The 26,256-nt window shown below is 30.0% G+C and overlaps 4 protein-coding genes across 5 annotated transcripts in view; 1 reads left to right on the forward strand and 3 right to left on the reverse strand.

Moving 5' to 3' along the window:
• The window catches only part of LOC105248820 (nucleolar and coiled-body phosphoprotein 1), a 118,122-nt gene that overhangs the window by 6,798 nt on the left and 85,068 nt on the right, over nucleotides 1-26,256 (forward strand). The window lies entirely within an intron of this gene.
• LOC105248824 (chymotrypsin-2) lies at nucleotides 564-2,980 on the reverse strand. Its single transcript, XM_020026747.2, has 7 exons — nucleotides 2,808-2,980; nucleotides 2,318-2,394; nucleotides 2,086-2,180; nucleotides 1,672-1,813; nucleotides 1,443-1,556; nucleotides 1,107-1,259; nucleotides 564-907 (listed from the first exon to the last, which is right to left on the reverse strand). The coding sequence occupies exons 1-7, from the start codon at nucleotides 2,854-2,856 to the stop codon at nucleotides 764-766; spliced, it is 774 nt and encodes a 257-aa protein (XP_019882306.1). The 5' UTR covers nucleotides 2,857-2,980; the 3' UTR covers nucleotides 564-763.
• Nucleotides 7,842-10,108, reverse strand: LOC109609819 (mite allergen Der p 3-like). Its single transcript, XM_020026748.2, has 7 exons — nucleotides 10,058-10,108; nucleotides 9,466-9,536; nucleotides 9,162-9,253; nucleotides 8,858-8,999; nucleotides 8,667-8,777; nucleotides 8,358-8,510; nucleotides 7,842-8,024 (listed from the first exon to the last, which is right to left on the reverse strand). The coding sequence occupies exons 1-7, from the start codon at nucleotides 10,101-10,103 to the stop codon at nucleotides 7,881-7,883; spliced, it is 759 nt and encodes a 252-aa protein (XP_019882307.1). The 5' UTR covers nucleotides 10,104-10,108; the 3' UTR covers nucleotides 7,842-7,880.
• On the reverse strand, nucleotides 16,210-18,917 carry LOC105248818 (chymotrypsin-2). 2 transcript variants are annotated; one of them, XM_011253824.3, is made up of 7 exons: nucleotides 18,795-18,917; nucleotides 18,626-18,696; nucleotides 18,297-18,391; nucleotides 18,058-18,199; nucleotides 17,732-17,845; nucleotides 17,123-17,275; nucleotides 16,210-16,418 (listed from the first exon to the last, which is right to left on the reverse strand). In XM_011253824.3, exons 1-7 carry the CDS (start codon nucleotides 18,841-18,843, stop codon nucleotides 16,275-16,277), a joined length of 768 nt encoding a protein of 255 aa, XP_011252126.1. In that variant the 5' UTR covers nucleotides 18,844-18,917; the 3' UTR covers nucleotides 16,210-16,274. The 2 variants fall into 2 exon arrangements, with proteins under 2 accessions (XP_011252126.1, XP_025267333.1); XM_025411548.1 differs by lacking the exon at nucleotides 16,210-16,418 and adding an exon at nucleotides 16,877-17,042.

A 26,256-nucleotide genomic window follows, 5' to 3' on the forward strand; every position in this document is an offset into this window, starting at 1 on the left:
AATTTAGTTACGTTTTTTATTTCTTTTCGATGTCAATTCGAACAATTTTTCTTTTTTTTATAATTATTTTTTCTTTTTGTCTATAAATTTTAAAGGTATAATCTGTTTTGACAAATTGATATTTTACAGTTTATTATTTTCTATTATATTAAAATCATAGTATTGTGTAAAATAATATAGAAAATGATAACAATAAATTTGTAGCACTATTAATAATATAATTAACGAATATTTTTTTATTTAGAATCACGCAATCGATAAGCAGCATTATGATCATTACTGTCAATTACGGTTAAAATGCCCGCATCGATCGTTTCCGTTCTTCCAAGTGTCACCGGAAATAAGAGCAACACATGAACGTCGCGCGGTCACGGTGTATTGATTTCGCTGAGAGTTCTATCCAATCTCTTGTACTAAATTCAATAGTACTATAGCGAAGTCCCCCTGGACTTGATTCGTGATAAACGATAGATAGCACTTGTCGTGTGATATTTTTTCTTTATGGCTTTTTGGTACGGATTAAATATTAATGATTTTCTTCGTATTAATTTAAACAATACATGTATATACATATATGTACATATTTATTGTGTTAAAAATGTGTACAAATTTTGAGGGTACTTATTTTGTACAACCCCACGTCACATCATTATCACATCTGTATATACATCAGAAAAGAATCTTCTTTTCTTAATTTCAACGATCGATCGTTAAAGATTTACATAAAACAGCGATTAAATCATAGCTGAAAATTGGTTTCGCATTAATCAAGGTTCGCATTAATCCAATCAAGGTAAGAAGTCACACGTGTGTAAACAGTCGGGTAGGAAATACTGGCGCAACCATTCGCCCAGGATACCAATCCAACAAGTTTTCCACCGACGGTCAATGGACCACCAGAATCACCCTAGAAAAAGGTTATTTTAAATTTAATATTAAACTCAATATTTTATTTTGTTAAATCTTGTTTTATATTTTTTATGGCATTACGTTAATTATATTTAAAAAAAATTTAAGTGCTTACATAATACATTATTATTGTGAGAATATTAAATGTAGGTGAATGAGTAGATACAATAGAAATTAAAATTTTTATGAAAACTTACGTTACAAGATCCTTTTTCCACTCGCGGATCGTATGCGCAAACCTGCGTGGGATAGACGTTGTATCCCAAATCGGTGTATTTATCAGAGCAGTATTGTTGGTCAGCAATCACAATATTGACTCGTTGTAATTGATTAGTAGTTGGTCCGCCTTGCTGCAATTTTGCAGTAACATTTATAACTGTGCTTTTTCAACTAACATTAGTTTGTTTTATTTTTTTCACGCGTAATGTAAGTAATAAATATAAACATAATCGTAAGAATTCCGCGTCATTTTTATATAAAAGATATGGATTGCACGAGAAAAAAAAATTCATTAGAGAAGTAAAAAAATTCACCCAAAGTCTGCCCCATCCTGATACAACAGCAACATCGTTGGCATTGACAACGTAGTCTTGCGGTGGCAGAGGAATTTTTTGGAGTGTTGCAGATAATACAAAAGGATTTTTCACCTGAAAGATGATTTTTATTTAAGTATTACTAAGTCTTATTAAGTCAAAGAAATTGAAAAGATCAAAAGATATTGATTCTCTTGTGTAGAGGGAAAATTTGTAATAAATCTTTTACCTTTAATAGAGCAACATCGTTAACCCAAGAATCAGAGGAATCATAACCCTCATGTATACGAATAGACGAAACTTCATTCGTCACTTGTGGATCTAATAAATCGAGGCTGGCAGCAACTACTTTTATATTCTCAGCTGATTGGCTATATGTAACATAAAAATTTTATTATTAAAATATCTATCCAAAATAATAATCTCTTCTAATGATCTCTTCTAGAATGTATTATATTATCTTTTGTTGGCAAAACAATATTCACAATATAAGACGTGGATTGTAGAGGAAAAAATACAAGTTATAATTAAAATATGAGTTTTAATTATATTAGCGTTTTTATATGAGATTGTATTAATCTTTATATGAGATTATTTTAATATTATTTAGTTAGTAATGTGAAAAGATTTATAATAAAATTACCCTTCAGCACAGTGAGCTGCCGTGATAACGTAATTTTCCGTCAGGATTGAACCACCACAGAAATGGAATGAACTTGATTTTTGTTGAAGAGAAACCTAAGGAAATAAAAATAATAGCATTCTAATATTTATGTTTCTATTTATTTTTATGCATATTTTTAATGGAAAATATTTTTATATAAATTATGAAGCGCAGCTTTAAATAATTATACTTTTCTCTTAGCAACATGTACCTGATATGGAATTTCGCCTAATTTCGCATCTTCTCCATTCACGATTCTGGGATCAAAGTATGGTTTCAAAATTCCAGCTACAATATGACAAATTATTATTATTGTGTGTAAAATAGAAGATATTAAAAAAATTTAATTCTTTTTTTAAATTAAAATTATATAATAAATAATAATCTAACTTTTTATACATACACTTTAATATGGAACAATTTTCAGATTTTTACACATTAATAAATTTTTTACATAATTTTTTTCCATTAATTATAAGATATAATTTTGCTATTCTTGCAGTTTGTAATTAATGATTGAATTAAAAATCTTAGCATAAATTAAGCCATTTAGAATAATATGTTACAATAAGGCGAATTTTTTTGTTAAATTATTTTGTTATTTCTAAACGGAATGTATCAATTTGTATTGATTTAAACGAATGTTGTTTGTCTCAATGTTAAACAAATTATCGGTTTATTCATATAGAATCATCACTTACCTTGAGAGAATGCCAATAGGCCGAGAAGACACAAGATCGTTAACGCCATCGTTTGATCGGCAACTCTAGTCTGTATTGTCAATCATGTCAACATCGCGAATTTATATACCTGCTTCCACTTCTGTACAAGTAGTCCAATGATTAACAACCTTCTTTTCTTGTGAAATCTAGATTAGATACGAAGCTCGATTACAAAATAATATATCGACGATGTTCTATCGGAATTGACAGCGATCAGTCGTCTTTTGATAAAAATTGCGGTACTGAGATTTTAGAACGTACAAATTGTTTCCTTGGTTAATTGCCCGTTTTGTTTTATTCTTCTTTGAAGAAGAAATCTAAGAGAATCTAATAATAAATAATTACATTTATTTCTATTAATTACATTTATAGTTATTATTATCCAAATATTTAGCAATTTTTAACTTATAATTAAAAGTATATATAGAAGAAAATTCTTAATATAATTATCTAGACTATTATATATAAATACAAAGATTAACTATTATATATAAATATAAATTAGTGTTTGATTTTGAATGAATGTGTAGATCTAATCACAGTATATATGTTGCAGTGACTTTTTAATTATGCAATCTTTTATCGTTCGATTACAATAATAATAATAATCTGCTCTGTTAACATCTCATTAACTGATATATGAGATATTGGGTTTTCCCATATCTCTTAATCTGATGAATCTTTAGCATATTCTATCTTATTGAATGTGATAGAATATCGTGATTTTTCAATTGATATGATAATAGCATCGTCTCATTTTTGCATTTTCTATGACTTGTCATTTAATAAGATATAAAATAGTACTTTAAAGCTAAGTAAGTAATATTATTTTTAATCTTCGCGGAAATATATAATTTATCGATTAGAGTTATCGCTTAATTTGTTCGCAAACAATTTATATGTCCAGACTAGAATGAGGCTATAATAGTTTCAACATTTACTGACATTCTCGACTTAATAGTACAATTTTTTTTATTAGAACTCTATCACGTAATATATTAAATTATATGTATAATATATTAAATTATATGTATATTAAATTAAAAATATCAAGCAATTTTTAATATCTTTTAAATCTATTAACATTTCTACTTTACGTACATTACTTAAAAACTCTAATTGCTTCCCATTAAAAGTTTCACTCTCGCAGCGTCAATTTCAATAAAAGGTCTTGCGAGGGATAAGAAGCTTCGGTCATTTCTTAGCAGTTGACCATGCTTTATCAGGAAATCCTGACGGACCGTCGAACGGATAAAGGTGGGAGACGATCGATCGTTGGTCCAGAACCACTACAGGGTATCAGTATTTCAGGATTCACCTGCGACCAATGACCTCGTGCTCTGACCGCGTAATCAGCTATACGGATGATCAAAGATTCGCGTACCGATCGAGATCACCGATATTTTACGTGTAGAAACTTTCGATCGTGTTGGGGCACCTAGCTTTTATCAAACTTCACGATAGCATGTTGGAGCTTTGAATAAATTTACAATTGATGAGAGTTTTTAACTTTTGAACGAATCTATAATCGTAGATAATTCATGTTCTCTATTTTCTCTAATAAAAAAAATTATGTGATTTAAAAAGACAGTAGATTTTAAAAAATTTAATGTTTATGTTTGTAATTGCTTTTATAATTAAACTGTAGTGTGATATTTTTGATTAAAAATATAGTTATTAATTATTACACTAATATTATTATTTAATTTATATATTATTAATATTGTTTCTTTTGTGAAATCTATATGCAGAAGAAAGATATCAAATTCTAATAATTATTCTAAATATTTATAATATATAACATGATATATTACATGCTATATTAATAAAGAAGATTATTTATCAAATATATTATAATAATAGCAATTTTATCGCTCAATAAAAATATTAGATAAAAAATCATTTTTGATAATCATTCGAATGAAAAGAGAGAGAGAGAGAGAGAGAGAGAGAGAGAGAGAGAGAGAGTGCTTAAAATATTACGATAAAAATATTATGATATGAAATATTAAGATAAATAAAAACTACAAATTACTTACATAACATAGCTTAGATAAGAAGTATCATTTTATTGTTATAGATCAATTTACTATCTGGCATAGTATGCTTTAGCGCCATTCAATATTTACAGAAATCATTTTCGTATCGATATAATAGTGTCACGATAAGTGTATTCTTATTTTAGCTACAATAATTACAAGAATAAAATGAAGTAAATAGGATATATAGAAGAAATTATATTATTATAGCGATATTTTTAAACTGTGCATATAAATCTTTGCAATTTCGCAAATACGCTCCCAGAGATACTTTACGAACGCATATTATTCGTACAGAGGGATTTATTTTCTTATGTCGACAAAGTTTGTCTTCGCATGCATTATTCAGAAATTTCTTCTAGAATATCGGTTGTTGTAAAATTGTAAATGGAATAAAAGGATCAAAGGTTGTCCGAGAACAACGAGATCTTTCTTGCTAGCGCATTCCAGGGAAATCTGAGATATATCATATTTTCCTTCCATGCGTAAAATCGCCAAGACTTTTAAACAAAAGGCAAACGCTTAAAGAGCGAAAAAATTAGTAAGAAGAGATATAAAATACATATTTTCCGAACAATTATTTAACGACAAAAGGCATATAGAAAGCATACAAAAAGTATATAATTTTTATCATATACTATACAGTTATCATTAAGTTGCAATTACAACGAATATTTTTCAGTAGTATTTATATTAATATGCAGTATTTATATTAAAATAATATTATAATAAACATGTTTTATATTTTTATCAAGAATTCCCTCTTTACCTGCTTATGAATAAAAGTATGATTTTGACTTGTGTGGAGAGAAAGAGAGAAAAGAGAGAGAAGATAAATCAACATAATAAACTTTGCTGATCTCTTATATATTTTGATTATAATCTTTATATTTTCAATAATAACAATTTAATTTAATCAATTTATAATTTCATTAAATTTAATTTATATATATTGACTATTTACTTTTGAATATGGTTCATTGTAAATCTACTTCAACTCAGGCAATGATTACATCGTAATCACAGTACAACACAGATATGCTTATCAACTATCGGAATGTCATGAACTGTACGTGATAAATTTATTATGCATTATTCTGTGGTTTTTGAACAATGTATGAATTATTGTGGTACATTGAACTTTGACAATACCCTCGCTCTCGAGCAATCGAAATGATTCAACGAACGCGTGATATCATTTCTTTTCTTTCTTGCTCTCGTCGTTGGGAAAAATAGTCGTGGCAGCTGTATCACAACGCTATGCGCATGATCTGCGATAAAAGAACATCGATTGCCAGTTTGTGTAAAGTCTCCGCTTTCTCTTTGTGATTGTCATTAATTAATGCTCAACATTGCGCGTTCATAAGATTGTTTGTGCGACTTTGATATGCGTGCTCATTTCCTTTCTACGTTTTGATCTATTTTCAAGAGATAGTGTCTCGGAGCAAGCTTATCTTTTATTAGAATTAAAAAATTGTGTCACACAATTAATGACGCATTTAGTAATAATAGCAATAATTTTAAAGCGATAACTTTTACATAAGGGAATGAATTGTGCTTCTGTAAGATGTTTTTTTATATGAGAATAAAGATTTTAATTTCATAAATAAATTTGATATAAAGTAAAATAAAAATTTTATAAAATTAATAAATGTTAATATAAAATTTCATACAATTAAAATAAAAACATATATAGAAATATTTTGCGTTATATTGAATTTTATATAAAATTTTATATTGAACTTATATTGAATTTTATATAAAATTATATTTTAAATATAATTTTTTTCATATTTATAATGAAAATAGTAAATTAATGTCGGCGACTCTCTATTTTGATAAAATTATCGAATTTATCGATTAATATTGCATGCATATCGCATCATTAAAAAGAACATCATTAGTTGAGAATCATCATTAGTTTGTTTAAATTGCTAACGTTGAAAATATTGAACTACGCAGTTCTGTCGCTGAAAATGATAATTGAGTCTTTGTTATCATAATTTGTGATTAATATAAATCATCGATAAATTTATTAGTATTTTCCATAACTATGTATATACTTATCGAATTAATAAAATGTTAATTAATAATTGGCGTATGCAAATAGAAGATAACATCAAATAAAAGATAACAGAATGAAATATATTCTGATGCACATAAATTTTATCGGCAGATTTTGCGCATTTGCGCTCAATAGATTACAAATTATTTATAATAATGCAAAAATATTACAATATATATATATATATATATATATATATATATATAATGCTAAATTCTTATTATATACATATTTACAATTGCAAAATAAATGATGTTTTTTTACATCTTTTAAAAGTACAAAATGTTAATATTACATAACGTAAATCAATTAAACACAATATTATGACCAAATATTATGTATTATATATATATATATATATATATATATATATATATAAAATTAAATGTTTGCAATCTAAAGATACGTCGTACTAATTTATTTACACATTTAGTTTATCTAAATTTTATAATCTTATATGTTAGTCTTTCTGCTAATTCTAGTTTTTTTATATTTATTATTTATTATAATATTTATATTGCTAGTTATTTAAAATGTAAAAATTGGATATATATAAATAAATAAAAAAAAAATTATATACTATTTAATTTTAGACTTTTAAACTATGAAAATGTTTAGTGTTTTCCTAGTATATTAATATATTTACAAATATATGCTTATATTACAATTTTCTTATTTATAAATCATTACTTGCGATAGAACTATTTTCTGCGTTTGAAATGATAATTTTTATTATACTAGCAATCAGAGAAAGAGAAAGTTTAATCAGACAAAATTTAATGAATATATTCAAGAATAATTTTTACGCGTTTTCTATCTATATAGAAGATACTTATTATTGACAATACACTTATTGCAATCTAATAAAACGAAAAAGTAAATAATCTAATGTTAAATATGATATTCTTGGAAATGGCGATTGTAGTTTTATATGATTATCAATTGTATTTACACGATATTCTTCTCAATCCAATCAATGTACAAAGATACGCGGGTATACACAGTCGGATATTCAGTAAGGGCGCAACCTTTAGCCCATGATACAATCCCGACAAGTTTTCCATTAACAATCAAAGGACCGCCCGAGTCACTCTATAAAAGAAGATTAAAGTGTTTTTTATTTTACTTTTTTTAACGCTTCGCATGCATAAAATACTACTACCGAAGTCTCGTCTAACGCTTGTAAAACGATACAACGCTTTCACACAACTGTTGTCTTTTCTTTTAATTCTTTCATGTATATGTATATTCTATCATGTATATGTTTAATTCTCAAAAAGTATCAATTTAACTATTTTTTGTAATTATAATACTTATCTTTTAACTTATTTCTTTTTAATTATATCTAATTTTTTTATGTATGTTTACTAAGGATTAATTACACTGAAAACAAAAGATAATTTAAAAATGTTTTTTACAACTTACTTTGCAAGCTCCTCTTCTTTTATTTGGATCGTTAGCACAAATCTGAGTATCATAGATATCAGATAGGACTTTGTTGTACATATCCTTGCAGTATTCTTGACTGGTTATATAAATAGTAGCTTGTTGTAAGATTTTAGATCTAAGTCCATTTTTCTATAATTTATATATATTAATAAAATTAACGAGATTAAATACAGCGATAAGATTATGCTGCTGCATTAATTTCGGTATATATGTCTAAAAACCGCAGAGTGAAGGAGAGTTATGAAGAAGAGTTATGAAAAATGCATTTGCAAATCCTGCACTTACTGTTATTCCGAATCCGGAGACTCTTGCCATAATACCTTCCTGAATAGCTTCGTCTTGTTCAGGAAGAGTTACAAATCCAATGTTACGTGATGGTCTAAATGGAGAGAACATCTAAAAAGCAAAGTGCGTCAACGATGAGAAACGATGATACTGAAATTCGAAGTTGATATAATATTTACGGGATAATTTACTTTGAGCAATGCAATGTCATTAAGCCACGAATTATGAGGATCATATTTTTCATGAGAAATAATCTGTTTAATTGCATGCTGTGGGCCCGGTCTGTTCAAATTTACGGTGTCAGCAATGATTACGAGGTCTGCAGGTATCTTACTGTAATAGCAGTAATATTAATTAAAATATGAAATTATTAAAGCACTGAAACTTTAAATGTATAAACTGTATATAACTAACTGTATATAACTATATAATAACTGATATTTTGTAGATGATATTTTTACTTCAAAATCTATTTTTACTGTAAAAATTAATTACTTCTCCACGCAATGAGCAGCAGTAATAACGTAATATTCATTAAGAATAGATCCGCCACAAATATGGGAAGAACGTTTTGTCTGCAAGGAGACCTAGAGTGAAATAAATTTAGGAAATTAATTTTATCTTATGTGTATAGAATTTTCGATCTTCGTGTATTTAAACAATCAAATATATGTGTATATAGAATGTCTAATGAAATCTATATCGATATCTGAAGTGCTGAAACTAGGTCTGCAATATAAGAAAAATCTTGAGGATTTAGAAAGCAAGATAATATTATATTTGAGTCACTAAAACTTACTTGATATGGTATTTCTCCCGGTGCTACATCTTTTCCATTTATGATTCGTGATTCGTACCGCGATATGGCAGCTGTTGATGCAATATAAAACTTATTTGAGCTAGAGCTTTTTATTGTAGAGAGAGAATTATTTTATCTTCCTTTTGTACACATTCTAATATAATTGAAAATACATCATCGTCGCTAATATAAAGCTTACTTAAATTTCAAAATCTATAATTATCTATATCATTATTATCTGAAATTCAGACTTTTATTTTATCTATCTTATTTTATCTATCTTAATTCTATCTATACAATTTCGTAAAAATATGTATTTCTTATTTTTATCAATTATATTTCAATTTGAGAAATACTATTTTAATGTATGTTGTTCTTATTTTGTATTAATTTTATTGATGAGTTTATCAAGAAATCTCTCAAATTTTTCTGCCTTCTTAAAAATAGAAAGTATTGTAGTTATAAAATAAATATTTTATCAAAAATTAGATGATTTATGTATAAATTTTTCATAATGTATATAATTTACTAATTGTAAGTATTTAAATATTATATGTGCGTGTAATTCTATCGTTTTTAATGTTTTACTTACATTGAGAGATGGATGATACACTAAGAAGAAATAAAACGGACAACATTTTGAACGGCAACAATCACATTTGATTGAATTTAAAGAGTGGATAAATTTATATACTTATCTGATAATAGCAGGCGTACATGTTAACAATGCATTGATTAATAAACAATTATCTAAACATTGCAGATTAGATAAGTAATTTAATCACCGATGGATTGTCATTACTTTTATGTTGGTTTATCAGTATATTCAATTTAGACACAGGCATGTTATCAAATGTAGAAGGAATTCTCTGATATAGTATTTTTAGTTGCGAGTAATAGATAAATACACATGAATCTTCTCTCACATGATCTAGGAAAGTGGATTGCAGTGATATTATAATTCACACACAATTTCTTTATAATACACTTTATTATATTATGTATCTTTATTACGTGAGGTCTCGGCCTCATTAATGTAGATAATATAAATTATCACGTGAAAAGACTTTGTCTCCATGTAGATCTATTATCAATTTTCGAAAAGCAACGAAAATACGGAGAACGCGGTCTCCTATATCGCAATATATAAATTTTTATGTGGGTACGCTAGGATGGACGACAACGGACTCGTCCGTTCTTGAGTCAGTCCTCTCGAAAAGGTCCCCGAAGGAAGGAGAACGCGCGTGGGAGATTTTCTCGCTTTTCTTTAGTTCCTACATATGTGTGAACCGCCGAGATTACGGGCTCGCAGGCCCATCGGTCAACGCTCGTCTTAAGTAGATAAAAATAAGAAGAAGCATCTTTCAAACATCTAATCTTTTTGGAGATTTGCCCGGGCCCTATTTTAGAATCTATCCGCCACTGCTAATTGGGAGAAAGGGGGTTTTAGTATACAAGGTGAGTTTTTTATCTTGAGACATTGAAATATTTCATAATATCTAAAAGATACGACAAAATGTTTCAGACAAAAGTTATATGGTTTCAAAGGGGACATAAGATGGTGTCATTATTTTGACCTTAAAGAGTCAGCTGAAGGTTACGTGAAAGTCACTTCCAACTTTTTAAATGGGACATCCTATATGCTTTTGCATATTCTTGTAGCTCATCTCGAGAGCTTTCCAAAACACTATAATTAAGTTAGTTTTCATTAAGTACTTTCCGAGTTATGAGGCTTGAAATCATTTCTTAATTTTACATAAACCGTAAAGTATCTTGTAAAATATTCATTTTTCGATTATCTTACTTTAATACTTTTATGTAGAAAATAATGGGAGGAATCAATTGGTGTAAAGAAAACACATAATTGTTTCGAAAAAAATGTAATTAATTGCAAATTGTGAGGTCTGAATAGCTCAATGATCTAGAGTTGCCCGGAAAGCGAAAGACTCTGGTTCGATTCCCGATCCAGTCACTTGCGCCCTACATATTTTTCTAGTCCACGAATATTTCTAGTTTTCTAGCAATTATTCGTTAGGCTGAAAAATGTGTGAATGCTTTCTCCACAGGAGTATCAATGCCGTTGCCACGGATGGATTCTGTCGCTCGTTGATCAAATGGACGTACAGACACGACCTCCTCCCACATACATCTCTATCTTTTTCTGGAAGAGATCTTCTCCAAAGGGACCAAGGCGAGAAAATCTCGCACGTGCGTTCCCTTTCCTTCGGGGACCTTTTCGAAAGGATCGACTCAAGTGCGGGTACTATCGTCCGTCCTAGCGTACCCACATAAAAATTTATATATTGCGATATAGGAGACCAAGTTTTCCGTATTTTCGTTGCTATTCGAAAATTGATAATAGATCTACGTGGAGACCGAGTCTCTTCATTTTATTTCATTTAGATTATCCCCAGTAAACACAAAATATTGCAACAATATTGCAGCAATATTACAACATTGCAGCAATGTTGCTGCAATATTCTGTGTTTGCTGGGTCTATATTAATGAGGCCGAGACTTCACGTAATAAAGATATATAACAAATTATAAAGAAATCGTGTGTGAATTACAATCCTTACACACTACTGCAATCTAGAAAGAATAAGAATTAATAAATGAAATAGAATAAAATCTTGTTTATATATGATACAAATAAACAAATGAAATTTAACGAGAAAACATTTTCTTTATATTTTATAAATCATTTTTCATGTATAAAATATAATATTATTTTATAAGTACATATTTTTTGCAATTTTACATTTAATTAATAACATGAAAAAATATATTAAATGGTATAAGAATTTTTTTGCAAGATTTCTGGGTATAATATTCATTAAATTCTAATTATCGGTCAGATATTAGCTTCACTTGTATATTCATGATTGATTAATTGATATTTATATCTTGCGGAGATTTTTTTAAGTTAAGCATAAATTTTATGATTAATTATCATATGTTATTATTAATTTTATGATTACCTTGTAGATTGCATCATAAAGATACAATATGTATATTTCTACCATATTTATTTTATGCAATCAAGGGAAACAAAGAATAACTTCAACAATATTGTGAGAAGTAAAGATAAGAAAAAAGGAAATACATACAAATTTTTTTATATAATTTTATATATAAAGAACCTTTATAATTTTTCAATATTAAAGTAAGGGAATGTTAATTGAAATTGTGTATCATGCTTAAAGAGAAATCGAATAATATCGATATAAATGGAACATTAAGATTATCAGAGAAAGAGAGAGAGAGAGACAGAGAGATGCTGATTTTATTCTAGATTAATTTGACAAATAAAAGCATTTTTTCTATAGTATAAAAATTATTTTATTCGACATCTAACAATAACAGCTAGTGGGCAATAATTCGCCCGCATGTACGAAACATTTTTATCTCGAAATGTCGATAGAATTTTGAACATTGCGAAATAACGCTTTTAAAATCTTTCTTGCAATCCTTTCGTTTTGCATTTATTGTGTTAAGATGAACAAGTTAAACGTCGTTTTTATCTAATTAGGATAAAATAGTCGTTAATGTGTCAGTTAATGTGGCGTATCTCCGGTGGTGTCATAACGCATTATGAAGGCACCTGGTTGAGTGACCTTTCGATCGATATACCAGGACAGATGCGAAACTGCATCCAAGGCGACGTTGGCTCGACTCCAGATACTTCGAAAGCCTTATGTGCGCTGATAATGCTCCAGAAATATTATTTTTTTTTATGATGCAAACTAAATGTCCCGCTTTTAAACGAAAAGTTTTGAGTAATGTAGCGCTAATTTGGATCTTTTAAATATTCAGTTTGCTTATGTGTCGTCCTTAAACTGTAAAGATATACACAATCCATGATGGATATAAAGAATATTGATACTATAAATATGTGCAATTTTTTATTAATACATTATTGTCCGTATATGAGATGGTATTTGATATTCTATTTTCGAATTTTCCATGAAAGAAACGGCATTTATTGGAAAACTCGTTTCGCGCAAGTTCTATATTATAACATAGTGCATGCGTGCGCAATATATGATATAAATGAAAAATATCTACGAAAATTTGTTTACGTAACGAACGAATCATATCTAGTAGTCTGTCGAGAATTTTGATATACTGGCATAACATGGCTCCATAACATGAAAGTTGAGATGCAGAAATTTCTTGTATGTTATTACAGCATGTATCGTATGATGCACTTGATATCTTGATATCTAAAAATATCCATGTGTATAAAATATCTACATGTATTTTGATATTTTACAAAAGAAAAAGATATGCACTTATTACTCGATAACAAAGACATAAATAGAATTTAATATAAGATAAATCATTTTTTACGTTGAAAGATTATCGGAGAGAGAAATTTTCGAGACATCGAAGCAAATTTTATAAGGATCCGAATATTTGAACTTTAAGAAGATGAACCAAGTTCTCAGAATTTATTATACTTCATTCCATACTGAACAGTTTTGCAATGTCATCATTGAATTCGGCTGTTCTAGAGGCGCCATCCCTCTTTATCACGAAATCTTGACAGAGAGCAGTGGGAACGAAATGCCTGGATTCCAAGGTAGGGACCGATCGATTCTCTCTACCTAATGGAATGCAGTCTGGCTTACGCTGGTTAAAATCGAACTATTGCAGATAATTACACTATAAATGAAAAGATTCTTTATGAGTAAAAATATATGTTGAGATATTTTGAATTTTAAAATGCAAGATATTGCATTGATGGGCCTTTTTAAAAATGTGATTTTCAATTTATTGCTGAAAGTAACAGAAACTACAAGAATTGTTTGCGTGAGATATAACGATATGCCCGATAGTTTCACAATTTTTAACTTGATCTGAAGATTCTGTAATCGTGATTACATTTTGGAGTAGGAGGCAAAAGGTCAATCGATCCTGCCGACCAAGAAGAGATATTGAGAACCGCTGCTCCAGGACTCACCTGCGTCCGACGACCCCACATCCGGAGCTTTTCATCGATCATACAGGTAGTGAAATAGTCTGACCCACGTGTGTAATCCTACACTCAATTAATTAATGTTCATGATTATGGAACTATTCAGATTTTCAAGCTATGTAGGTCTACCAATAAAAATAAATCATACAGAGTTAAAAGTACAAATGTCTAATAAATAATAGTTAGATATGTTTTTGCTGATTTTTGCTGACAAGAAAAATTCCTACATGTATTCTCTCTAGTCATAAAGCACAATTATAAGTAAATACAGAAGTTAAAATATTCTGATATGTTATTTTTCTCTATTGAAATTGTATATCAATGTCAGTGTTTAATGAAATTTTTAGCAAGAAAAATCGTGTTGTTTTATAAAAAATATATCAAAATATTAGAATTATCTTTTTTCTTGATATATTTTTAGAATATTATATAGTCAAGAGAAGTAGAGCGATTAAATAATAATAATTATTGTAATAATTATTATAAAATTGGCATATGCAACATTTATGTCTTTGTATAAAGCACTTAAGAGAATTAAAGTTGGCTTAAATTTAAGCAAATAATTCCGTAGAAACTTCCTGCTTTGTAATTTTTAACAGTTATATATATATATATATATATATATATATATATATATATATATCTAAGAGAGCAGTAAGCGGAAACGTCAGTTGCAGTGCAAAGTTTATCGTAGAAAATACGAAGAATCAGAGAATCCTTCTTTTGATTTAGGATAATCACATCTTTTTCACGTCAATTGTTTAAGATGGATCATCTTTTTATAATGAAAAGGATTATCTTTTTTATATAATGTGTATGTTCCATTCTCATTCTCGCTTTTTATAATAATTTTACTTACATCACATTCCGAGTATGCGAACCGATAACGCCGACTAACGCAGATTGGACACTGTGTGGGTGTTTTCAATATCGCCTTCACGGCGTCGTAAAAACAAACACCATCGATGCGACATGTCTTCCGCAAACTACTTTCCTGTTTGATTTATATCCGATACCTTCCCGAATATCTTAACGACATCAATGTGTTGGTCAAACTTTTATTTTTTTCTCCCAAAGCATAATTGATATTTGTTGATACGAATTCTCTTATTTGTATGCAAAACTCATTCAAAAATAAACATTTTCTTTCAATATGACGATGTTGACGAGTATTACTCGTAAAAACGGAAAAGGACATTATAAAATGCAGCATTTCAAAAACAAACGCGTCTTTTGTTTACAAAGCTCTATGTCTGTGCGTGTGTGTGCGAAATGTAGAAATTAACGTTGGACAGAAATGAGAGAAAATGGATACAAATGGTTCTTTCGCTCGTTTTTGAGAGAAGTGTTTGTTAATTTCTCTGAAATAATTTCGTGCACTTGACGTACGCTGTCAGAATGGGGTCCAACGGGTTTGCTTTGATTGACCCACTTTTCTCTTTTGATCCGTTTATTGTTAGGATATCGACCACAGCAACGTGCAGTGCATATGTAATATTTACAATTTATTTATACGGTTGTTTTAAATCCACTTTTATTTGTTCCTTTTAAATTAGAGGAATAAATATTACTACGCGTTAATAATCACACGAGTTTCAATGATATCAATTTTTTTAAAATCTGATATCAATATGTTGTTTTCTTATAATAAGGAAAAATTTTAAAAAAATATTCTGATATTAGTATCATATATATAAAATATACATATATATATATTCTTCAAGAAATTATATTGATTATATTTTAAAATATAATTAATGTCATTAGTTTGGCATATGTCGTCAAACATCGAAATTGATTTTTACGTTTCGCATATTAATTATTTTAACTCACACGGCGTACTTTCTGATCCAATTGACGTATGATGGGACGCGTGTGTAAACGGAAGGATATATCATGTCAGAGCAACGATATGACCACGAGACGAGTCCGATGAGTTTTCCATCGACAGTGAGAGGACCACCGGAATCACCCTAAAATAAAATAATACATTATTCTAATCTAGTTACTTAAATATTACAAGGGTTTAATTAAAAAATCGTGCGCAAACGATTTTATATATTTTTTAAATTAATTTAATATATGTTTTTTTTTTGTTAGTATAAAGTTAGCCCGTATGTTAGCTTTGTTGTTAATTTAATTACACTGATAATGAATAATAATACACTTTTGCTTTGTTCGGTCTACTGTCGCGGTTTTGCTACCAATTAAATTGAATTACAAAACGTGACGAGGAAACTGAATGTGCTTCATTAATGATACGAAATAATCAATGGCACGTATCGATCGACATTCGATAATTCTCAAACTCGCATGAATTTATATATTGTAAAAAATTAATTAACTGATAAATTAATTGATAAACACAAGTAGTGATAAATATAAGATTACAATTGTGATAAATTCACATATAATTGTTACCGATGCGATAATGATGTGGGATTTTCTTGTTATCGGGAGATATTCTGAGAACGTTATTCAATTCGAAGTATATGAGTTACATTGAGACATTGTGCTTAGAAGCCATTAGATAGGATGGCGAGTTGAAGCCTTGCGTGTGAGAAGAATGATGCGAGTTAAGTAGTTAACGACTGTATCTAGGCAGACAGCATTAAATTACACGTGCGGCCAGTACTAATGACAGTGATGTTACTGCAACGCTTTGTAAATGGTTTACCTTGCACGAACCCCTTTCTACAGTTGGCTCGTTTGCGCAGATATGCGTGTCGAAAATATTTTTCGAATGTTTCGCATACATATATCTGCAGTAGTCTTGATTAGCTATTTTGATGCTAGCAACGTTTAATTCCGTGGTCCTGTTTCCGTTATACTATAAATATAGAAAGTAAATATACAAATTGAGCACATATTTGATACTTTAAAATCACTTTAAGACGTGATTTTCCACAAATTTTAGTTTATTATTGATAAATGTCTATCTACTTAAATTATTTACACTTTTAAATGAAATTAATATATTATCCGTAATATTATTAGTAATAATATTAATTTTTATTTATAAATAGCATTGCAAACAGTAAAATATTACTGAGAAGAAATCAATTAATGGTAGTGATTCGGTTTATTTTCAATTAGTAATAGTGGTTTGGCTTATTTTCCAGTAATTTCTTATACTGTAATCAGTGAAATGCATACGACGGAGGAGCAAAGTGTGAGTCTTTCTACTAAAAATCAGTGAAATACTATCTGACCTTTAGTGAAATCGTGTTATTTGTTTTAATCAATGACATGTTTGTTAATTCAATTTAGGAGAATGAAGATTTACCCATAATCTGCCGTATCCTGACACGACTGCTATTGAATTAGCCTTCACAGTTTGATTTTGCTTTGGTAATACAACAGAGGATACCAAAGTGGAAAAATTAAATGGAGATTTAAGCTGAAAATCAATGTTTTCTTGTTATCATTTAATTTAATCATTTAATTTATATCATTTCAATAATAATGTTATCATTTAATTTATCAAATAATCATTTAATTTAGAGTTTTAATTTTCCAAATTAATCAATTACTTTATATAAAAACAACCCAATTATTTTATAAAAAAATAATTTATTATCTGCATCGATTTTTTAATTTAACTAACATTACCTTAAGTAGAGCGATATCATTGATCCAGGAATTATTGCTATCGTATCCTTCGTGTATATAAGAGGACTCGATGAAATGCACCGCATATGGTTTTTGTAAATCCGTCGTTCCCACAGTGGCTGAGATAAGCTCGACATCAGTACTGGAAAGAATATCACGTAAACTATAAATATATATATATATATATTTATAGAATAATTTATATTCTCGAAGTTTTCCTTGAACTTTCTCATACTTACCCAAACGCGCAATGAGCGGCAGTCAACACGTAGTTTTGATTGAGTACAACTCCACCGCAGAAGTGATGTCCTGTTTGGATAGTCTGGAGAGAGACCTGAAATAATACATTTTGTATTTCACAATTCGAGATACGGAACTTTCTCGTGTGTTATTACAGCATATGACGTCTATCTTTACTTATAGTTGACTCACTTACTGTTGAATAAAGAAAGTTAATTCAAGATTCGATCTCAATACGATGTCAATTGATCTGCGCATATTTATTTCGATATTTTTAAAACGAAACGATTAGCATGTGATATTTTGATAATGATTATTAATAATATACCTGATATGGGATTTCACCTGGCTTAGCATTTCTTCCTCCTACAATTCTGGGATCTAATGTGACTAATGCACCTATATTCATAATATTTATTATACATGACATTTATATAAGTTTGATAAATGTATTAATTAAAATAACTACATTAGAACTTAACTTATCCATTACTCACTATGAGAAATAGCCAAGAAAGGAATTAAAGATAATATCGTTAGAGTCATGATTAGTCGTCTCCTGCGAAATTGTTATCTCTGTGCTAATATTATTTCAAATGTATAGTGATATTTTCGATGTCACTTGCGTGAATTTATATCATCATGAGGTTAAATTTTATATATTTCCAAGATTAGATAGAGAGATCTGATAGTTATTGATTTTTAAAATAGCGTTTGATCTACTATCTCGCTCCTGACCTACATTATCATTTTTTTTAAATATCGATTTTTTTATCTTTAATAAATGCTGATAAATATTTGATATCGTGCAATCTTGTAATTCCCTGTATATTCAAATCTAAAAATAAATACACGCGAAAAATATATATTCAAGCAGTTATCTTTCAATATATGTATAATAGATTCTGTAAGAAATAAAGAGAAATTTTTCTTTGTAGTTTTTCTTAAAAATATTTGCTACATAATTTTATATTTTCATGACTCTTCGCATTCTCTGTCACAACTTTGTAAGTTTCAGTTTTAAAAGTTTAATACTGTTATGTGAAGTATACTTCGCATCTCAGGATTACCGGCTGAACGTGACATGCAGTAGAGCGAGCTGAATGCCACGGCAAACTTGTAATGTGGAAGTAACATACCAATGCATCTCGTCGAAGTTTGCTACGATTAAGAACTTTGGCAATATTGTATAATTTATAGAGTATTTTAAGCTAAGTTTACTGAGCTTAGGACTCTGCTTAAGGAAATGTTTATATCTTAGTGATCGGAAGAATAAGTATTATTAGTAATAATCACTGACGATTCTTGTCACAATCTTCACTTTGTTCGAAATTTTTCTGATTGAAAACTTTAGCAATTTTAATACAATACATATAGTAGAAAATTTCAATTTGATGGTTATTTGAAGTTATTCTAAATTGTTTTCTAATTGTTCTGAGTAGATGAGAGACAGAAATATTTAGAATATTATCTTAATAATAAGATTATCACGGTTGGGATGGTGTTTTCTTCCTTCAAATTCGTCGATTAATATTTTCTTCTTATTGAAACGAGATGGCTTTTATGCTTTTATAATTATATGCAAGTTAAACAATTATTGAATTCTCATTTTTTTAGCGTTTTAATATTTTGACGAAACATAGCGGAGACTTTGTTGCGAGATATTTGCGGTTTAGAAAGCGTCGAGAAACGGTGAGATCCGTTTTGCCGTTGCCCATCATATTATCGCGATGGAGAACGAGCCATTTGAATTTACATGAGGTTGCGCTGGGCGATATGAGGAAGGGAAAGAGGAGGAGAGAAAAAGAGAGATAGGAAGAACAGCTGGTGCGTTTTATTACATCTCGCCATTTATCTCCCGGCACTTCGCATTCCGGATTAGCGATAATTGCTCGCACGGTCGCGGCACCTTCATCATCGATTTTTGCTCGCACGACACGATCAGGCTTTTAAATTTATTATTTTGCGAAAATTCTACGTGCAAAAATGCGTACGCTTTTCGTGGCTCTCTTTCTCTCTCTTTCTCTCTGCACCATCACTATATGAAATGCCTTTATCAACTATGTTGATATTAAATATGTCGCTCTCATTCTTGGGGAAAGGTCGCACATGCAACACGAATATATTTACTCGAATTTGCAACAAGTATCAGTTCGATATCTCGTTGAGATATTGAGATACGAATCTCACGTAGGTTCTATAACGTTCTTGTTACCCGAAATTGATGGATTTCCATGGCAGATAGATGTTACGCGAACCAGATACGGAAGATTCGAAATTCAACAGCTCTCACCGATCTCGAGGTAGCGTTCGTATAACATTCGAGTTTGTTGAAAAATGAAGAAAGGGAGTGTTGGAAGAAGGGGAGAGAGGTCTACTGCTGCTAACTATTCATATAACGTTGAATCTACATATTGCGATAAATCAACGATACAACGGTTCATCTCTTTGGATTTTAGGTTCATATACACTTATCATACGCATTTGTATGTACATCACTTTTTAAGCGAATATGTCGTGCATGAGGATTCGTGACTTCAAATATAACGACATAAAACAATCAGTTACTTTACTGTCAAAAGGAGTGGACTATAATTAGGAGGAAACATCAAAGAGCTTTTAGACATTATAACAATATTTGCGATTTATGAGGAAAATAATTTTCATAGAAATTATTGGATCTGTCGCGTAAACGATAGAAATATTCTTATCGAGAATGGAATATGAAGACGTGGATGGTATGCGCCTGCACAGGAAACGAGCTTTCGATCCTCTCTCAAATCCAATATGTCCGCGTGATGGATTTTCGTTCAACCTGGAACGACCGAGTGCAGGAGAGCGAGACTAATCGCGTTCCTTGCGCGCGCGTTCTTAGCGCCGATCGTGTACCATTATCCGATTCATCGTGTATCGATAAATCTTGGTCGCCATAGAAGTTCTTAATCCACAGACTTATCAGACTTGACGCGTGAGAAAGACGCTCTTTCGGAGTCGGCTTTCATCACCTTGTCATGATTAATTAACACTTTGAACGTGGGCGACGAGTTAAGTCCTTCTCTATCACTTACGTAACTTACTCACGCTGCATTTCACATTTTGCTTTAAAGTCTTTATTCATCCGAAAAATTTTAATATCACCATATTGAACATTGACTTGAATTATAACGCATTGTTATGTTGTTTAGCATTCTTGACCTACATAAATAGAAATTTTTATCTCAGTATGTTCTCTGGATCTCTCTCTCAATGTAATTTACAATAATATTCATTCATTGCAATCTAATTTCTAGCTTTATTTTTATTAATTCACATCTAACAAATATATATATATATATATATATATATATATATATATATATGTGTTGATTTTTTAATTTATTATTATTCTATTATTATATGGTTACTTATTCTCTTGAATGGCAAACTTCTAACAACGTAATCTACAATGGTGCAGGTTTGGTAGAAGCAAAATATATGATACAACGTGGGCGCGACATGGGACCGCAAAGGATGATAACTCCCTCAGGGCGCGAGAACCATAATCACAGCTTGCGCAAAGAGCAGAAGCTCAGACGGGGTCGGGCACTGGATCAATCATGTAATATGAGCCATGAATACTGTACATGTTCAATTATGACATTATAAGCAAGATGCATGCGAAATAATTTATTGGCGAAATACCGGCTAAAAATTATTTTACGCCCGGGTTAATCGACTCATGTGCCGCTTATTATCGTAGCCGCTATGCTCAGAACAGCCCTCGAATTCGGATTCAATATTACATCCTCGTAATTCTCGACGACTGAAGTAAACGCTATATTTCACGAATAAGTGGCGGAAGGACGGAAACGAACTGCCGGATATTCGCTGTAGCATCTCGTTTCCCTTTCGCCTTAAAATGCAATGCAATCCAATCCTTGGGATTGAGTATCGTTAAAACTCGTCTCTATACTACCGGATTTCATCCGTGATCTTTTTCATTCCTTAAAGTGCTCCGAACCCTCGATATGCCATTACTTACGGATCAGAGAGACGTATGATGCATTTCTGAACGTGACTGCATCCTTGCGATAAGAAGGAAGGAAGCTACACATGATATCTCTTTCTATCAATTTTCCATATACATGCTTGTAGTATTCTATTTGCGATTGTTAGTTAAACTTTAATATTTATCAGCAAACTGTGTAATATATCAATTTCGAAATCGAATACTGTTTCCTTGCAATATATTGCTTGAACTTTTAAGTTCAGACTTTAAGTTCAATTTTTCATTTTTTTTCCGCGAAAGAAAAAACAAGTTTATAAAAGGCAACAAAAAAGAAAAGTTATTTTCTCAATAAAATATCTTTTTCCAATAAAAAAGCATATTATACATATTTACATTTTAATAATATAAATACAATAGTTGTTCTGAATTTTATGCAATGATTTTTATAAAAAGACATTGGAATCGTGAGAACAATTTCTTTTATCATAAAAAAGTGTGATGTAAGAAGCGTGTCGAAGTATCCTTTGATTTTTCTTTTCGATATCGGAAGATTTTCTTTTGTAATAGCAATGCTTACGAGCTCGCATCTCGGTAGCCGCGAGATGGATTTGGACGAACTCGAACACTTTCTGTTCTTTACTCGTAACTCGGGGCATTGATCGTTCGCCAAGCGTAAAAGAGAAAAGTGATATTCAAGCAGGAGAGAAACGTTTTTCTTCGAACGTTGCCGATACAATGATTTTTTTGATAAAAAAAAACGAGGTGCCTCGCGAAGAATCTGAAGGATTGCTTCTCTCGCACGGTTTGGCACGCGATCGAAAAAACCACGAGAAAGAGAGGAACATTTCGTTTACTTTTCCGTCTCCTTTTTTCTCTTCTCTATCTTCCTCTATTTCTCTCTATGTACATATTTTCAATGGGAAAAGCTTGATGAGAAATTCTATGACCGCGATAACGCGCGGCCATAAATGCGGTGCAATGCATTTCCGGCATATCGGTGCTTTACATTAGTAGCGGTTTACATTGGACCCTCGCCCCGTTTTTCTCACTCACGGTTCTCTCGCTTTTTATCTCGTCCATCCTTGTATGTTTTATTTTTGCGCTTTTATGCTTACAGTTTTTGGAACTACTAACTGACATATAGCCGTGCATTTTGTCATGCGATGTATTGTCATCAGTGGCATGAATAATAAATTCAGTGGAAGTTTTTTATGATATGCGCTATTATCCAATTTTTAATTTATTTTTAAACATAAATATAAAAATTGTCATTTTTTCATTACAAGATGTGCAGTCATATATTCGATTGTCGAAAAAAACTTCATCATTTTTTACATTGATTTTATACTGATAAAAAAATGATAGAATATTTATTCTATCAAACATCGTATAATTTGTCTAAGCTAGACATCGTAAAATTTGGCTAGGCTAGACATAATAGCATGTCGAGCTGTTTTGTGTAATAGATGCTGCATTATATATACGAGTAAATATACCTGGAATGTGTGACGCGAAACGCCTTTATTCGAGAAAATCACGAAAGGGATGCGCGCACACTAGTAAGAAGATAGATGTGTTGAATTATGTACTTATTAAATATTCTTTATATTTGTAATATTATAAATATCAAACTATTTACGCGTCATATGAATTATAAGAAATTATTCTTATGATTTACTAATTTTGACATTTAATATGTTTTTTTTGTGATTCTATGATTCAAACTCTTACATAAAAAATTTGGCATTCATATAAAATTTCTACAAGTTTTATTTATTTTAATTTAATAGAAATTTTAACACGACCACTTTTGATTAAGTGTGTCTTTTAATATGTAGAATTAATTTATACATGAGTTGCGAGGAATTGTTTGCCATTAAATTACATGCAATTCACATGGTACGCTCGCGTTACATACATATAATATTCACGTTTATTTAATCTCTCTTTGGAATATTAAGTACACAATATACATAATGTTAATTTTATATATAAATTAGTATTGATCATATGCTTTATCAACACAATATGAATATATTTAAACTGATAGGTTGTAATGTGAGTAGATTTTTATAGTATCAGAATAAGCTTTTCAGAAGCTTTAATTTTTTTCCATTAATGATAATTTAATATTATATAAATATTAAATTATCATCAATGACAATCCAGATCAGGGACGACTCAACTAGATGGAGACGAGGATGCGAAGTTACTCTACGGGTAACTCATAAAAAGCTTTCGCAGCTTGCGCAAGCTTTACAAGCACCATTCTGTTTTATCGGTAGAAGTCTTCTTTACCTACTCGTGGGGTTTTATCAGAAGCTGTTGTAACGTTTCGTTTCAAGTATATTCTCTTATCAAGCTGTAATACTCTTATCAACAGTATATAAATGAAAACTATACATTTATAAAAGATATTTCTTTTATAAATGAAAATAATATATTTATAAAATAATGTATATGCATAGAAAAGAATTATGTTTTGTTAAAAATTAACTCATCATTAAATTGGATAGAATTTTCTTATATGTGGAAATTTATGTATCCGTGGAGTGAAATTGATTCGAAAGCTTTCTTAGAGAGGACACTGTTGACAATTATCGTGAGCTACTTCATAATTTTTGCTGTTTCCCTAAAAAAGAATTATACACATAAAAAAGAATTATAAATACATATAATATTAATTTAATGTAAATTTAATTAATCGTTAATATGCCATAATTAATAAACACGTAGAATAATAAGTAAGAGTAATATAAATACAGCTTATATTCTATTATGTTTTGTCAATTTGTCATTAATAGCAAATGAAAATATAAAAAATAATTATAGTGTAAATTATTAGTGCAAAAGTGTTAGTGCAAAAACGAAGAGAATTGTTTCTTATTCCGACTCTCTTATAAATTCTTATCGAGAAAGTGATTTATATGCTCGTTGATTTTATTTCCTTCGTTTATATATTCGGCATAATTGCGCACCGATTCAAGTTGATGCATGCTTGTATCAAGGAGCCTCTAGAGAAGCTAATTGATCAGACCTTTGCTGGGAACCCATATCCATTATTACGACAATGCGATTTACATCTATACCACGATTCATTCATGGTCGAATCAGTTCAAAAAACGTAGAAGGACCTCTCCTTTCGAGGGGATTCGAGCGCGAACTGCCACTTATCTGAATATTCGGTGAAAGAAAAAGAATTTAAAGCAATGAAAAATAAAAAAATGTAAAGTTTCCACGTGTATACTACATAATAATCAAATAATTATTTTATTATCTTAATTATTTTAAAATGTATCTTAAATGTCTGAAGTCATTTAAATGTATTCTACAACATATAAACAAATTTTATTTTCACTACTGTTGATTATAAAACATTTAAAATAATTATCTATTTATTTTTGTAATATTTTTTTCATTCTCCTTAAACGATATATGAAGTAATTCCATCAGCGTTGAATTGTAAAAATAACCGATAATCGATACTCAATGATATTCATATGTGGCAATCAAGCGCTAATATTTTGCCAATTTATGGAAACAAACTCTTGACAGTTTATTACGGATTTACTACCAAGACCGACAATAATCTCAAAGTGATACCGCCATAAAAAATCTAACGTGCGATTTATTATTACAGTGCGCGGCGTGTTTTATCGCTCCGGCCCGTTCTTTCTACTAGTAAGCTCCACGTGGAGTACGCTTTGGCTAACGTAAAGACGGAATCCCCAAGGTACTGATCTATCTTCTGCCGACAGTTCTTTCCTGTTCTCCTCTCCTACTGCATATAACCATCCCCTCGCTCTTATTTATTTCTTTCTGTCGCGCAGAAAAATTTCTTTCTCCTCAGCTCCTTGTTTCGTTTAGCGTTCGCGCTTTTTGCTTTTGAGAAAAGAAGAGGCTTGCAAACTCGGTAGTAGACACTCCGCACTTTGCATACATAATGTTTATCCTGAAATATCGAAGCTAAT

The sequence above is a fragment of the Camponotus floridanus genome, unplaced genomic scaffold (genome assembly GCF_003227725.1).
Source record: "Camponotus floridanus strain SB8 unplaced genomic scaffold, Cflo_v7.5 scaffold4, whole genome shotgun sequence".
In the NCBI taxonomy this organism is placed as follows: Eukaryota; Metazoa; Arthropoda; class Insecta; order Hymenoptera; family Formicidae; genus Camponotus; species Camponotus floridanus.

Coding starts and splice junctions, on each gene's coding strand:
- LOC105248824 (XM_020026747.2), bottom strand. CDS start 2,856: ATGGCGTTAACGATCTTGTGTCTTCTCGGCCTATTGGCATTCTCTCAA. Junction 2,395..2,807: donor CCTATTGGCATTCTCTCAAG/GTAAGTGATGAT, acceptor GTCATATTGTAG/CTGGAATTTTGAAACCATAC. Junction 1,814..2,085: donor GCAGCTCACTGTGCTGAAGG/GTAATTTTATTA, acceptor TGTTACATATAG/CCAATCAGCTGAGAATATAA.
- LOC105248818 (XM_011253824.3), bottom strand. CDS start 18,843: ATGACTCTAACGATATTATCTTTAATTCCTTTCTTGGCTATTTCTCAT. Junction 18,200..18,296: donor GCCGCTCATTGCGCGTTTGG/GTAAGTATGAGA, acceptor TATTCTTTCCAG/TACTGATGTCGAGCTTATCT. Junction 17,846..18,057: donor ATGATATCGCTCTACTTAAG/GTAATGTTAGTT, acceptor ATTGATTTTCAG/CTTAAATCTCCATTTAATTT.
- LOC109609819 (XM_020026748.2), bottom strand. CDS start 10,103: ATGTTGTCCGTTTTATTTCTTCTTAGTGTATCATCCATCTCTCAAT. Junction 9,254..9,465: donor CGGGAGAAATACCATATCAA/GTAAGTTTTAGT, acceptor ATTTCACTCTAG/GTCTCCTTGCAGACAAAACG. Junction 9,000..9,161: donor GCTGCTCATTGCGTGGAGAA/GTAATTAATTTT, acceptor CTGCTATTACAG/TAAGATACCTGCAGACCTCG.